General features: G+C 47.8%; 1 protein-coding gene across 2 annotated transcripts in view; it reads right to left on the bottom strand.

The window, feature by feature from the left end:
- The window catches only part of AKAP8 (A-kinase anchoring protein 8), a 925,614-nt gene that overhangs the window by 661,538 nt on the left and 248,957 nt on the right, over positions 1 to 15,119 (bottom strand). For both annotated transcript variants that reach the window (XM_078681924.1, XM_078681933.1), the window contains exon 5: positions 14,547 to 15,033. In XM_078681924.1, coding sequence (XP_078538050.1) covers positions 14,547 to 15,033 — 487 coding nt within the window. The remainder of the gene's footprint in view (positions 1 to 14,546; positions 15,034 to 15,119) is intronic.

Consider the following 15,119-nt stretch of genomic DNA (forward strand, 5'->3'; position numbering starts at 1 on the left):
TGACTGATGTGGACCTGGACTGCTCCCAACCACAGCTCCCTGACGCCCCTACCCGCAGGCTTGCAGACATCAGGCGAGACTGGCAGCAGCGCTGGGGGCTTACGGACACTTGGAGGGCCCATCACCCCAGGGACCGAGACTACTCTTATTTTTCAGCAGTCCATGAGTTGCATGTCAGGCTGGACGCTGTGTTGTATTCCCTTGATGTCCACATGATGATCACGATGAGTGAGTATCTGGCTAGGACAACCTCTGATCATAACCCCCTGGGTTCGACTTAGAACGGTGATTCCAAATTGGCGTCTCCGAATTGAGGTCTTGGAGGACCAGGTCTTCCGAACCACCATAGGTACTGCCATAGAGAACTATTTCCAGCACAACATGGGCGCTTCTTCCAGTCTGCATAATGAGTGGGACGCATTCAAGGTAGTGATACACGGACGGTGCATTGGGGAGGCTGTGGGAGTTCGTAGAACTCTATTGAGTGAGGTACAGCAGGCATAACGACAGCTCAGGGAGAAAGAAAGGGAGAGCCCGGGACGGGATGACACACAAGAAGGACTACTGAGGGCGAAGGAAGAGTTGGCAACGCAAGTGAAGAGGCTGAGGTGCTTTGATTACAGGGTATACATGGTACGGGTGCACGCGGAACGAGATAAGTCTGGGGCGCTCCTAGCTTGGTTGGCAAATCCAGCGCGCAGAGGCACACCGATTCTTGAACTACGGGAAGAGGGGGGGGGGGGCAGTACACTACGGACAGCAGGCCATTAACACGCAGTTCCTGGAATACTATTCCACCCTTTATTGCAGCAAGTTGGACCCTAGAGAGCTAGAAGAAGGGGATTTCCTTGACATAGAGTTACCTCAGATTGAAGCAAAAGAGGCGGAGAGCCTGGGACGACCAGTAGAATTGGGTGAGGAGCTATCAATCGTATGGCCATGAACAAAATGCCGGGTACCGATGGGTATCAGAGTTCTATGTCACTTATATCGACGTGCTGGCTCCGCAGCTGGTGACCGTTATAATCTGTCAAAACAGAAAGGCTACTTACCTAGCTCGACAAGAGAGGCAGTGATCGTGCCGCTCCTTAAACTGGGTAAGCCGGAGTGGGACCGTAAAGCGTATCACCCCCTGGCAATGTTAAACATTGATTATAAGATCCTGAGCGGTATCATGGCCAGTCGCCTGATGGTGCACATGACAACTCTGGTGCACGAGGACCAGGCTGGGTTCATTCTTACCCGGAACACAGCCATGAATATTCAGAGGTTGTGTCAATTGATGCGCGAGGCGGCGGCAGGGGGTGATGAGGCATGTGTACTGTCGATAAGACATTGAAAAGTCCTTGGATAGCTTAGAGTGGCCGTATCTGTTTTGGGTTTTAGGGCCTTTGGCTTAGGTGAGGGATTTGTGGCCTGGACGAAGATTCTTTACACTCGCTCGAAGGCTAGGGTTCGGACGGGGGGGGGGTTTCGGCGGCTTGTGACGTAGGCAAGGGGACAAGACAGGGCTGCCCGCTATCTCCCCGTCTGTTTGCCCTGGCAATGGAGTCGCTGGCGGCTCGCGCACGGACAGGGAGACACTATAGGGGCCTAGAGGGGATGGGTCAGATGCACTATATTGCCCTATATGCTGATGATGTGTTAATGTTCCTTGCCAATGCTAATGATCAGCTACGGGGAGCCCGGGAATTGCTGGAGAGGCTGGGGCGAGTGGCAGGACTCAAAGTTAATTGGGCCAAGACCTGTGTGTTTCCGGTGCGTGGGGGGTGAGGCGATCCTCCGGAGGGGCTCGATGTACGATGGGAAGGCAGTTGCTTGCCTTACTTGGGGGTCCGAATTTATCATGAGGCTGCTGATTTATTTGAGGGTAATATAGGGCGGGCCCTGCGAACTACCAAGAGTAATCATGGATTCTGTGGGTCTCTACCTTTATCAGTTGCGGGACGAGTGGCATTACTAAAAATGATAACCCTGCCACGTTTGCTTTATTACTTTGTTACACTGCTGCTTTGGGTGCCTGGGAAGTACTTTGCCCAACTCAACTCAATGGTTTCAAGTTTTCTATGGGGATCAGGGAGGCGTAGAGCGGCGCTGACCACTATGATGTGTCCAAGACCAGGAGGGAGCTTTGCAGTACCGGATTTTGAGGCTTACTACCATGCGGCCCAGTTCCAATGGTTCACACAACGAATGGCAGGGAACCTGGGAGTCGAGGTAGAGACCTGGGGCTTCGCCACCTGACTCGTATTCTGTTACAGCTTCTGGTGCGTGAAAGGGAGGTGCCCAGAGATTTATGGGTATTACAGCAATGTTGGAATAGGGCTCTGCGACGAAATAAAGTGAGCCCTGCGTATGCGCCTGAGATTCCGGTGTGGTTCTGTGAGGAGCTACCTCACGGAGCGGATTGGCAGCGACTGCAGGAATGAGAGGAGCTGGGGGATCTCCTCCATTGGGGATCTATACGAGGATGGTACCCTCTTACCATTTCAATATCTCATGAAAAGACACAAACTGCCTGCTCAGGACTTTCTTCTGCATGCAGCAGTGACGGCGGCTGTGCGCAAACACTTGAAAAAAGGGATGGAGGAACCACAGGTCTTCCTCCCTTGCCAATACGTGGTCACCTCCGTGGGTAAAATCAAGGCAGTTACGGGTTTGTATCAGAGACTGACGCAGGGCTTAAGGGCTCCAGTAGAGGAATTGCGCACTAAATGGGAGACTGATCTGGGAACGCCTATAGATGCAAAACCCTGGGAGATGCTACTGGAACGAGCATGGAAATGCTCTCAAAATGCGAGATTCCAACTCATACAATTCTATGTGTTTCATCAGGCGTACCTCACTCCTTACAAAATCAATGAATTCTTTGGCTCCCGCACTGCCTGCCCACGATGCAGACTGGAAAACGCAGCGTTTATGCACATGTTCTGGGGTTGTCCATTGCTCCATGGGTATTGGGGGGAGGTTCTGGCCAAACTGACAGAGGTGACGGAAAGGGAGCTGCAGCCTACTCCAGGGGTGTGCCTGTTACACTGGTTCCCCCACACTGCCCGCAACAAAACCACCAGTAAATTCCTGGATCTGGGGTTAGTCCTAGCCAAACGTCAAATCACTAGCCATTGGAAGGCGGTCACAGCCCCCAGTGTTGCTCGCTGGCTGCGGGAATTTATAAAGTGGGCGGACTGCGAGGGGACCCTCCGGCTCCAGCTGGCTCAGAGAACTGACAATGACAAATTGTGGGACACGGCGAGAGCCTTACAAAAATCCGACTGATGACGATGACTGATCCTTCCGGATATGGGTGTCACCCTTTACTACATGAGAACACAACCATAGGCCGCAGGGTGAGAGGGTAGGTGAGGAGATAACTAACGTGGATGTATCCTCCTAGGTGGGACATGGATCTCTGACATAGGGAATTCAACGGAGCGTGCGGAATAAATATTGTGCAACAAGTGCGCTGTTAGGGAGAGCAACATGTCTGAGGGGAGGTGGGGCTAATGGGAGCGGACCAGGGTAGGGGGGAGTGAGTTGGGGCGGGGTTGCGTTCTTTGTTATCTGATCTGGTGAATAGGTGTCGACAGTGCTCGCATAATCTTGGGGTACCACGGTTCAGCCCCTCAGGGCTATGACACAAGCCGGACGGGATATGACTCCTACATTTCATGGACTACTCTCCTCGTGAAGAAGAAAAGGTCGGTCTAGACGAGCTAATGAGATGCGGGCTATGTCATGATGTGGTCACAACCGACTGTTGGGTTCCGCATTTATAATGTGTTTTATAAGATTATATGTATGTAAATGTAAATGTGGGATACTTGTAAAGCGCACTGTTACTCTACCCGAGTGTCCTGGCGCTGTAGACCGCTGGGGAACCCGTCCTGGTTTTCCCTGTGAGATGGTCTCTTTCTGGGTATCTCCAGGGTGAAACCAGGCATCCCCGGCGTCTGTGGGGGGCCGTTGTAGAGATGAGGCAAGCTTAATGCCCAGAGTTACCGAGTGTGTTCCCTGGTTAGAGTAGGCACTGAGGCGAGAATTATCGAGTCCGTTGACCCTGGTCCAAGACCCTGCCGCGTCGGGAATTGAACCCTGGTCCCGGGCCGTTCTCTGCTTACAGGTCTGCCGCCTCTAACCAGTGAGCCACACCTCTACGTATGCTGCACTTGTGCGAAATACGAAAATTGAATAAAGTCTGTTTTAAAAAAAAAAAATTCAAAAGTTATCTTTTTTTGTATTTTAATACGGTCTGTTTATATGTGTCTTTATGATTTTCTATAATCGAATAAAGACTAATTGAATTAAAATTGAAATTCAATAAGGAGAGCCACACCAATTTATAAAAATGGAACGTATCTTTATATTTATTTAGGTGCCAGAATCAATACGATCTGGTATGTTTTTCAAGAGAAATACTCTTGCATTTAAAAAGTCGGCACTAAGTGCATTTTTCAGAAGATGCAATGTTATCCTTTGGGAGGAAAAACAAGTACAGCATTCCAGTACAATACAATGACTTACGAGACCACTCTCCGGGACTTAAGGGGAGTATGGAGCAAGGTCCAACGCAGTCCAGCAGTTCACCTCCATTGGCACTAGGGTGGCAGGGTGCAGTAGTGCAATACAGCACCAGGTCCCCAATGTTAGTCAATTGGGACCGGTTTGTGGGAAAAGAGACTGCAGGTTCCGACTGAGAGGTTCATCAGGCTGAACCAACCAGAAGATTCAAGTCTTGCGTTGCTAGGGAACTTGGGCACACCAGTGGTTCTCATCTACTAGGGTGGCCGGGTGCAGAGGGTCTTTGAGGTGTAGGGTTTCCTTGTCCAAAAGCTTTCACGGTTGAGAAGGCCTGCAAACGGAGCCTGCAGGCGATGTCGGGGAGTTCACAAGGGCTGAAACCAAAGTGGACTCTGTCTCTTGATGACTTGGGGACCATGCTGTCACCATTGGCCTATTTTGACTCAGGCTTGGGGGCTCGGCTACAGTGGTGCTAGGCAGCTTCAGGTTGGCAGTTCCAGAGTCCTAGCAGTTCTTCTTGGTGTGCCTGCAGAATGTAGCAGAGAAGCTCCGCTACTCCACAGGAGTTCTTGAGTCTTCATTGAAGGCAGGTAGGCCTCCCAAGCTTTGGTGACGCGACAGCTTGCAGGACAAGACGTCTTTGATGGGGAACAACAGACAGGCCAGCAGAGCTGCTGCCAAGTCAGTTGCTCTTCTTCAGTCTTTGCTTTCGCGGCTCTTCGGTGTCCTTCTTCGTAGGTTGTCAGGATCTGATTTCTGAGTGCTAGGGGTTCCTCTAAATACTGAATTTAGGGGCATTAGGGGAGGGGAGTAGCTAATGGGCAACTTACCTCTGTGGTCACTATCCCCCTATATGACCACTTGCTATAAGAAGTGGGCATAACCATGTCCCAGACAACCTACATTTGCCATCACCAATAATAAGCGTGAAAGACAGGACACACTTCAAGGATCCTCGCAGAGTGCATTCAGGGAGAATATTGTTCACTAGTGGACGTCCCCCCTCCTCAGATACATGCCTTATTGCTGGTTACTTTGTGATTGGACTTGGGTATGTGCCCCCTTCATGGTAATCCCTAGGAAGTCGCTTCCAGCTCTGTCTATCCCTCAGCTCGATGCCCCCTCCAGTGTTTGCTATGGATCCCATACTCTAGCAGCTAGATTATTTTTATTGAACAATTTACTAAAATAATTACAATAGGTTCCCCTGTTCTTCCATAAGTGCAATATCACTTTAAGTGCTGATATGCAGGATCTAAAAAGCCATACATAAAAGACAGATAAAAAGGACAACAATAAAAAAATTAAGAGAGCTAAAATAAAAACAGCAGTCTTTTTTTTTAAACCCTGTACAACCAAAACCTAAAGTGCAGGCTTTGTCTTGGCTGTGAAATCCAATTCTAAGGCCTAGATAAAGTGCAAGTAAAGCTAAGGTGTGATATTCTGGCAGCATGTTAAATTAAGAGGCCTACTTTGAAGATTTATAGTCTGACCTAAAACCGTAAGGTGCACTATTCGCCTCAAGTAGAAGGCCCAAATCTAAGGCCTAGGTAACATGCAGGGTTTTTAGCAGCATGGTTAACTAAAAAGGTCCGCCATGCATAAAATTATTAAGTGCCCTCATAAAAACCCTAGGGACCGTCAGGACCGTAGAGTGGCCAGTTCACCTCCACACCCAATACCCATAGCAAATTTTTGGGGCAGCCTGAGCAGAGTACATAAATCTCTGCCTTCATGAAGCACTCCATGTTAGTCTCCCGGTGGGTTAGGGTAGGAAATTACAAGCCCCCCCCGGCCACCCCCAGCATCGGATGACATCTCATCTCACCACTGCTAGCACCATATTACACTACAGGTGTGTGTGTTTAAGGTTTGTTCTTCCCAAATTCCCAGAGCCATCAATCGTAGGCTGAGGACCAGATCCTACCCGATTGCTGATGACAAGCTGCATGTGACCGCTCACCTGTATCACTATATTCAGGGACAGTGCCAAAAGGTGTGTAGTAGTGTCCATTTCTGGTTGCAGCCGCAAAGTCACAGCTCAGTATCTGTCCTCCCATGGTGGTAAAGTCTCGTTCTCATATAGTATGCTTTAGCAGAACCAGACAGAAGCCCGCCCTTATGGCCACCACTCTGGGGTATCAGCATACCTCACCCCATGCATCCTCCTCTCGAGTCCCATGGTCCTGTTCACACCTGTCTCTCAAATTGGTCAGTGGGGGAAAGCTGTGTGGCAGCAGGATGTTGTAGATCTGAAAAATTGTATGTTTCATCAGGAGAACCTCAGGACTTTATTTTCTAGTGGGGAGTCTTCTGCTATATCCTGTAGATCTGCATAGCCACGTAGGATGTGGTCAATACTGAGATATCGTAGATGTTGACTCCCTTAGAGGTCATAGAGTCTCTGTAGGTCAGGGAAGGCTAGAAGTCTGTCACTTGTCCATATGTCTCCCAGTTTAGAAATGCAGTGGAGGTCCCATTTTCGGTGGCCATCCACTTTTTCAAGGTTTCTAAGGATTCAGTCTCCCACAGAGGTGTCTCCAGGATCACTATCCCCCCAGCCCAGGAGTCTCTTGGCTGTTCTCGAAATGAGGATCATGACGGCCATCTGACTTGAGAGTCTCGTTAAGCGGTTACTACCATACAGTAACTATATAAATCCCTCCAGGTCCATTGCCCTCCTGTCTGTCAGGAGCAAGAGTACCTGCTGAAGGACAAAGGTCCAGTCATTAACGACCAGTAGCAGGAACGCCCAATAATAGAGGCGGAGGTTCGGTAGCTCCACCCCAGCCCTCCCGTCCTTGGGTTTCATGCTCAGTGTGGACAACATATCCTCTGCTCCCCCCATCTCACAGCAGTACCCTCAACACTTTGTCCACCGACTGAAAGAAGCGATCGGAAATCTCGAATAGATAGTAGGATATATAAAAACTTTGCCAGGAATATCATTTTATAAAGGTCTGCCCTACCAAATAAAGACAGGAGTAGGTGTCTCTAGTGTCCCACATCCCTCCGGTATTCCACCAGTATTAGGAGTCTCTAGTGTCCCACATCCCTCCGGTATTCCTCCAGTATTCTATTTGGGTGTGGCTGTAAAACAGCGCTTGATTGGCTGTCATGCAGATCTCCAGGTAGGTAAACCTGCTACTTTCCCATTTCAGTGAGCATTCCCATTGAAGTGACGCAGTGGAGGGTATGGGGCCTCCACTGTGTCAAGGGGTGGAAGATGGATTTATGCCAGTTAATAAGTACCCTGAACATTTGGCAAACAACCCCAGGATATCAAGAACCTGGGTCAATCAGATACAATAAAATATTGCCTGCATTCTGGAATATAATGGCTTACTAGTCTGGATACCACCTCGGACCCCGGATCAGGGCGTCACAACTCACCCAGGCCGCCAGGGGCTCTAACGCCACTGCAAAGAGCATAGGGGACAATGGACATCCCTGCGGTCACCCCCACATATTCTAAATGCTTCTGAGAGGGTACTGTTAACTTTGACCCTAGCCAGCGGCTGGTTGCACAGTTACTTCACCCACTTCACAAAGGAGGGGCCAAAGCCCATCTTCCCAAGAAGTTTCTATATGTATGGCCACTCAATGGAGTCAAATGACTTCTCAGCACTAGGACCTCCATGGTTCTCTCAGGAGGTTGCGGAGGGTCAGGCAGCCAAATTACCATCGGAGATTATGACTGGTTGCCCTGTAAGGCAGAAAGCATGTTTGGTCTAGCGTAATTAGGGTATCTACTAACTGACCAAGGTGGTTGGCCAAGACTTTCACCAAAACCTTCGTCTACATACTGAGGAGCGAACCCTGCCTGCATGAGGCACAATCCTCCAGCAGTTTCCGTCGTTTTGTGCAGGAGTACAATGTTTACCTGCCAAATGTCCCCTGGAAGGATTCCTTTGGCTCTATTGTTGTAAAACACTGCCCTTAGGGGTCCCACAATGCGGCTCTTCATGCAAATGAAATATGTTGGGGGAAACCTGTTCTGGCCTGGGATTTCCTGTTTTTTTAGCTGCGAGGGGTCTCCAACGTCTTTGTCCAGCATGGCCCTGGTGTCTTCCCCTAGTGTGAGATCCTGGAGATATCTTACAAAACTGTCTAGGTCACTGGCTTCCAAAACTGTCCTGGAGGAACACAGGTCTCCCAGATAGCCTGCAAAGGGCTGTGCGATGTCTCCGGCCAAATGAACCACCCTGTCCCCATCTACGATGACGGATTCTGCTCATCTATGTCCCTTCTCTCCACGGAACAGCCACATGAGGAGTTTCCCTGCCTTCTTTCCCACTTCGTATAGCCTTGTGTTGTGCCTGGTAATAGGCACTAACGTCTTGCATCACGTGACATTTGTTGTCTTCCTTTGCCATCTCTATTTGAGTGGCCAGTTCAGCAGACGGAATCTGCTTATAATCAGCCTCCCATTCGGTAGTCTGTGTTCCATCTCACAGCTTTTCTCATATTATCCCTTACCATTCCTGGTGACGTGGGCTATCAGTTTCACCCTGTGCACCGCCTCCTAAGCTTCCCACAAGTCAACACATGATGCTACTGATTAATTGTTTTACCCATAACAGAGGTCTGTCATCTCCAGGAAAAACTTTCTTGTGGCCCAGTTGGTTAAATCCAAGGGGTCTAATACCCAAGCAGGGCAGGATCGCAGTGCCGGCGTTCAGAGTTTTGGCACCACGGGGGAGTCGTCGAAGATGCCTCTTGGAAGGTACTCCATATTTCTATGTCTACCCTGCTGCCAACTTGGTACCAGGATGTAGTCAAGGTGTGACAGGGATCACTTGTGATTAGAAGCTTAGGAGTATTGATGTAGTGAGGAATGTGTCACTCAGAGATTAATTAGACTGATGACCTCGTTGAAGGTAGAGAGTAGAGTTCCCTGGGGACCACCGAGGAACTAGTGATCCTGTCCAGAGTATGGTGTGAAGGGTAGGTCTCCCCCTCTACCACCAGAGGAATGTTTGTTTTTCAAGCCTTGCTTATCTTATTCCGAAGGTCACCCCTCCTCCATTCTTTCTCAAGAAAGTGCAAGACCAAGACACCTATCACTGGAGTGGCAAAAGATCTGGCCATTGGTCTTGGTCAGGCACTTTAAAGGCAATTTACTTTTTGGGAATCCTAAACCCAAACGCAGATTCCCTGAATTGATTTTACAAAGAAAATAACAAATGGTTTCTGGACTTTTGCATTTCTCTGTGAATTTTCCTAGAATGGGGCTATCAAATACTACAACTCTTTGCAACATATCAAAACAAAAACTGGCAAGACTTCACACTCAGGTTACTGGACCTGGGGTAACTGGATATTACTCCAGTGGATATTACTTCGGGCTTTTACACTGATCCCTTTTATACCAACAGCCATACTAAAGCTCTGAACTGGCTGAGTAACATTTATCCTCCTTCTGCCAAACTGGCCAAGGCAGTGTCGGCACCCAGACAAGTTAGGATTTTCAGTCAAGCCACCCAAGTGGGGGTGATGCAAACTGAACCTACTCACAAGATTATAGGGTCAGAAATTCCACTCGAACCTGAATTTCATGGTAGGGCTCCTGAGATCATACCATATTTGCATATGAATCTGCCTCATGGATCTATGGTAGGCTAAATGCCCCTCGACTAGGACCTTCTATTCCTTAAAATGGAAAACAAATTGCTTATGTTGTCACCAGAAAGAATACAACCCTATCTCATACCAAGAGGAGGCGATTCAACCACACCAGTCACACCACCTTCTCCTCAAAACAACAAAGAAAATGGCCTTCCACAAAAGAATAAATGACAACCAACACAACAGCAAAGAACTCTTTGCCATTGTCAAGTAGTGCGCCAGGCCTAACATTGAGACCACAGACGTCCCACCCTTCCAAGACATCTGCAACAAACTCAGCACCTGCTTCCACCAGAAGATCAGGCTTTGACACCAAAGACCGCGCCACCACACCCACCAGCACTGCACGCAACCATGCAGCACCCCAGGGGATCGTGCTCAACTGAGCTCTGCTCACCACAGACGACACACTCAAGACCATGAAGAGCATCAACTCAGTAGCCCCATATGATCCCTGCCCGTACCACATCTTCCACAGAGCAGCCGCCTGCATTGCCCCCCAGCTTCGCCGCACCATCATTGCTCCATCCAAACCGCCACCTACCCAGACGACTAGAAACATGCAGAGATTAACCCCCTGCTGAAGAAATCGTCCACCAACCGGACAGACCTCATCTCCCTCCTCCCCTTCCCAGCCAAAGTAATCAAGAAGGTCATCAATGCCCAAATCTCCGAGTTCATCGAAGAGAAACACATCCTGGACACCTCCAATTGGGCTTCCGAAGCAACCACAGCAACGAGACCGCACTCCTCGCTGCCATGACACAATCCGCTCCCTCCTCGACTGGGGAGAAACTGAAGCCCTCATCCTACTGGACCTCTCGGCCACCTTCAACAGCATCTCCCACCACACTCTGATCGTGAGACTCAACGACGCCAGCATCGGCAACTTCCTTACCCGCCAAACATAGCGAGTCAGACGACCCTGTTCCTCTCAGAACCTACAAAGATCAGCTTCGGAGTGCCCCAAAGCTCCTCCCTGAACCCTATCCTATTCATCATCTACATGGCTCCCCTCGCAGCCACCATCAAAAGCCACAGGCTCAACATTGTGTCCTACGCAGACGACACCCAGCTGATTATCTCCCTCACCAATGAACCTGCAACCGCAAGAATCAACTTTCACAACGAAATGAAGGCAATCGCTACCTGGATGCAAGACAGCTGCCTCAAGCTCAACTCGGACAAAACCGAATAATTCGTCCTGGGACCCACCTCCTCAGCCTGGGATGACTCCTGGTAGCCGACTGAACTAGGAACCCCTCCCACCCCTCCAGACCACACACGTAACCTTGACATTAAACTGGAAATCTTGCTCTCAACAAACCGTCAAATCAATGCAGTACCCTCATTCTGCTTCCACACTCACCGCCTCCTTCAATACACCTGCAGATGGCTCCCCACAGAATACAGAAAGATGGTCACCCACGCACTTAACAGTATACTGGACTACGCCAATGCATTCTACGCCGGCATCACTCAGAAACAGGTCAGGAAACTACAGGACGTCCAAAACGCTACAGCCAGACTGGTCCTCGACATCCCCTGCCGCATCCACATGACACAACAACTCCGACAACTCCACCAGCTCCCTATCAGCAAGAGAATCACCTTCAAGCTCCTAACACATGCCAGCAAAGCTCTACACAACGAAGGACCAGAATATCTGAACCACCGCCTCGCGTTCCATACACCTGTCAGACAACTCCGCTCCGCCCAACTCGCCCTGGCCTCCCCATCCCATGGATCCACAAAACAAGAACCGGAGGAAGATCATCCTCCAACCTCGCCGCCAAGACCTGGAACACCCTGCCATTCCACGTCAGGCAATCAGCGTCATTGACACAGTTCAGGAAGGACCTCAAGACCTGGCTATTCGACTGAACCTCCACACCCAGACAGATCAGCCCCCCCCCCTTTAGCTGTGCTCTACAAACCCCTGATTGATTGAATAAAAGTTACAGTTTTGTTACATAAAAGATCATCTTGTTGCTATAACAGCTTACAGGAAGGGGCCTAATCAATTATCCTTTCTTAAATCCCAGGATGGCATGAAGAAAGTTCTCTTCCTTAGGAGCTCAATTTGGAATTGTCAAGAGTAATAGGCACGCCACTTGAAACAATTCAAAGCTTCACTGCAGCATTACTCTTGGACGATTTCTTATTTATGGACTATAACGATCTTTTTGGGCTTGTGAGATTCAAGCCCTTATATCAGTTTTATCTTATTCATTGTTTCATGCAAATGGCATAGTAATAAGAGTCTACCCTTCTGTGCTCTCTAAAGTGTATCAGTATTTCATACTAATCAGGCCCTTATTCTCTCAGTTAATTCAACAATCCACCTAAACCACCAGAGACTTGATTACACTCTGTGGATGTCAGGAGTTATTAGTGTCTATCTACATAGAAAGAAGCCACCCCACTGTGGCTGACAAGCATTACCTTTTCAGAAATTTTCAAAGTGGCCACTTGGAAATCCGTCCATTCTGTCTTGATTATGAGATAAAAGCAAACTGAAGTGTTGAGTGAGCTACTCCAAGCAAATTCCTAAGAGTTGTTTAATTCAGATAGATTTTTTAATCCTTAAGCCAAAAAGCTGCAATAGTTATGGCGTTTTCAGGTTGCTACTCTATTCTATTGTTTATGATTATCAATGAAGATCTACGATTTGAGAAGAAATCTTTACTTACTTGTAGACCTGGTTCAGCATTGCAGGAATCTATAGTGAAGTCATAAACATTGACATATTTTCTTAGACGCCCAGCAGAACCGTCATCCTAGTCTCCACTGTTTTGCTTGAAAAAGAATTAACTCAGAGGCAACTGCAAGTACAAGGCATCAAGGCTAGTGGTAGACCCTGGAGCTTTAAAGGCAACTCTCTTCTAATGTATGGCTATACAGCTGCACTTTTCCTTACTGCTTAGATGAATAGGCAGCAGTGGATGACATGGGTGCTGTAATGTCGTTTTGAGAACTTGTTGGTGCAAAAATTGTAACATTAAGAAAATCCTGCCTGCGATAGGCATTTGGAGGATGATCCGCAACATCTGGACATGTTAAACTCTTCACAATCTTTTGTTGACTCAGGAGCATACATCTTGATAGTCATATTATATATTAGAAACATATGATAATTATTTTAACGTTTAGGACCACAGATGAAGATCCTACTATGTAGGAAATCAGATTGAGTGTGTGGACGAGCAGAGGGAACCTGCACTGGCTCAAGTTCAGAAGCTTGACATACTTGCCTATCTTTAGGACACTTTTAGTAAAAAGCAAAAAACCCTGGTTCATCAGACTGTGCTCATTAGTAAACCAAGTAGGTATGCTTGCCTTCTAGTAGAACGGAGAAGGTATTAGGATTAGCTCCAATGCTTCTAAAATGTGGTCTATCAGGAATAGAAAGAAGGGCAGTGGGCAGACAGGACTGTTGCTCGTCCTATGGCCTCCACCATTCGCAGTCCAAACATTCTCAGGCAGAAAACTGCATTTGGGCATTATGCAGAATGCTTTGTAGATTTCATTAATACTAGTTTAGTGTGGAATGTTGTGAATTTGTCTAATGTACTATACTCGTTTATTTCTAATAAAGGGTCAGCTGTGCTCCTATGGTGTATAATCTTTATTTCTTTAATAAAAGATTTGCATTTTGTACTTAATTGAGGTGTTAGTTTTATTGTATTACTGGGTGCTTTATTAATCAGATACTTTACACATGTTATTTCACGGTGTTTTAACTAACTGTACTGTACCAAATTCTGTGCGTTATTTAATTACTTATAATGTTTAAATGCTTTGCTGAATGAAGGCTTTGCACCTAAAATTATCAACACTGACCGATCAAGGCCGGATAAGCAGGATTCCAAAATGTCCTACTTTAACTTTAGCACAGGTTTTAGGCACATGTCCTAAAGAAGACCAAGGGATGCATGCATGTGATAGAAATAAACTAGTCTAATGTAACAAAAGATAACATAACAGTTCCCTTGTGTGCAATGTACGAACGCAAGAACATGGATGCACCACATCCATACTGCATAATTTAGAGTGTTTATCCTCTCAGGTTTACAGAGGTGTTCTCCCAGTCATTCTGATCTACAACTCAATAAGCACATCAAATTCTCTGTTGTAATGACATTATTCAAATTAGAAAACATGGAGCACCTTGCCGCTTCTACAGGTTTAAAGAGAATCAGACAATAAAACCAAGGATACCCACCAATATCAGCCCAGCAACTGCTTTCCTATTCACATCTTTGCAGACATCCAACTGACTTAATGGTGCCTATCCTATTGGATAAAATAGTTAAATCTTCAAGGTCCATTCAATTCAAGGAAACTTGTTCCCAGACTCGTTCTGCAATAGAGAGGTATGAAATTGATGAGGTACTCACTTGGTCTTTGTCCCGCATCCTGTTTCGTTGTCTGCCACCTCCAAATGGCATGTTGCTAGGAAACCTTCCTACTCCCTGCATTCCCATCCTGCCATAATCAGGGCCAATGGCTTTTGAGAACAAGGATGGGAGCCTACTTGGACTAAGCCCATGTGCACCCATGCCACGTCCACCCATGAAGTTCAGCTCATTCCAGCGTGCAGACAGTCGCTCTGAACTTGAAGATGGCATGAAACGTTCATTGCGGTTGAAAGCATTTCCACGATTGCGGGGTCGCATCTGGCCCCTTCCTCTACCAGGATTGAAGCGGTCACGCCCTCTGCTGAAAGACTGATCCCTGCGGTTCCCAGAGTGGTCTATGTGGCTGCCGAAGGAACTGTTATGACCAGCTCCAGAATCAGGGTAATTAAAGCCAGGACTGAACATATCGCAGTTATTCATGGGAGGCCTTGCATCGTAGGATTCGAAAGCGTCAAACCTGAAAGAGCTGAATAGTAGGCAAAGAATCCAATGATTAGGACCATTCCTTTATTTCTACTGCTAATTAACACAACTACAACAGAATATCAGACA

This window comes from Lissotriton helveticus, chromosome 1_1, assembly GCF_964261635.1.
Source record: "Lissotriton helveticus chromosome 1_1, aLisHel1.1, whole genome shotgun sequence".
Classification (NCBI taxonomy): domain Eukaryota; kingdom Metazoa; phylum Chordata; class Amphibia; order Caudata; family Salamandridae; genus Lissotriton; species Lissotriton helveticus.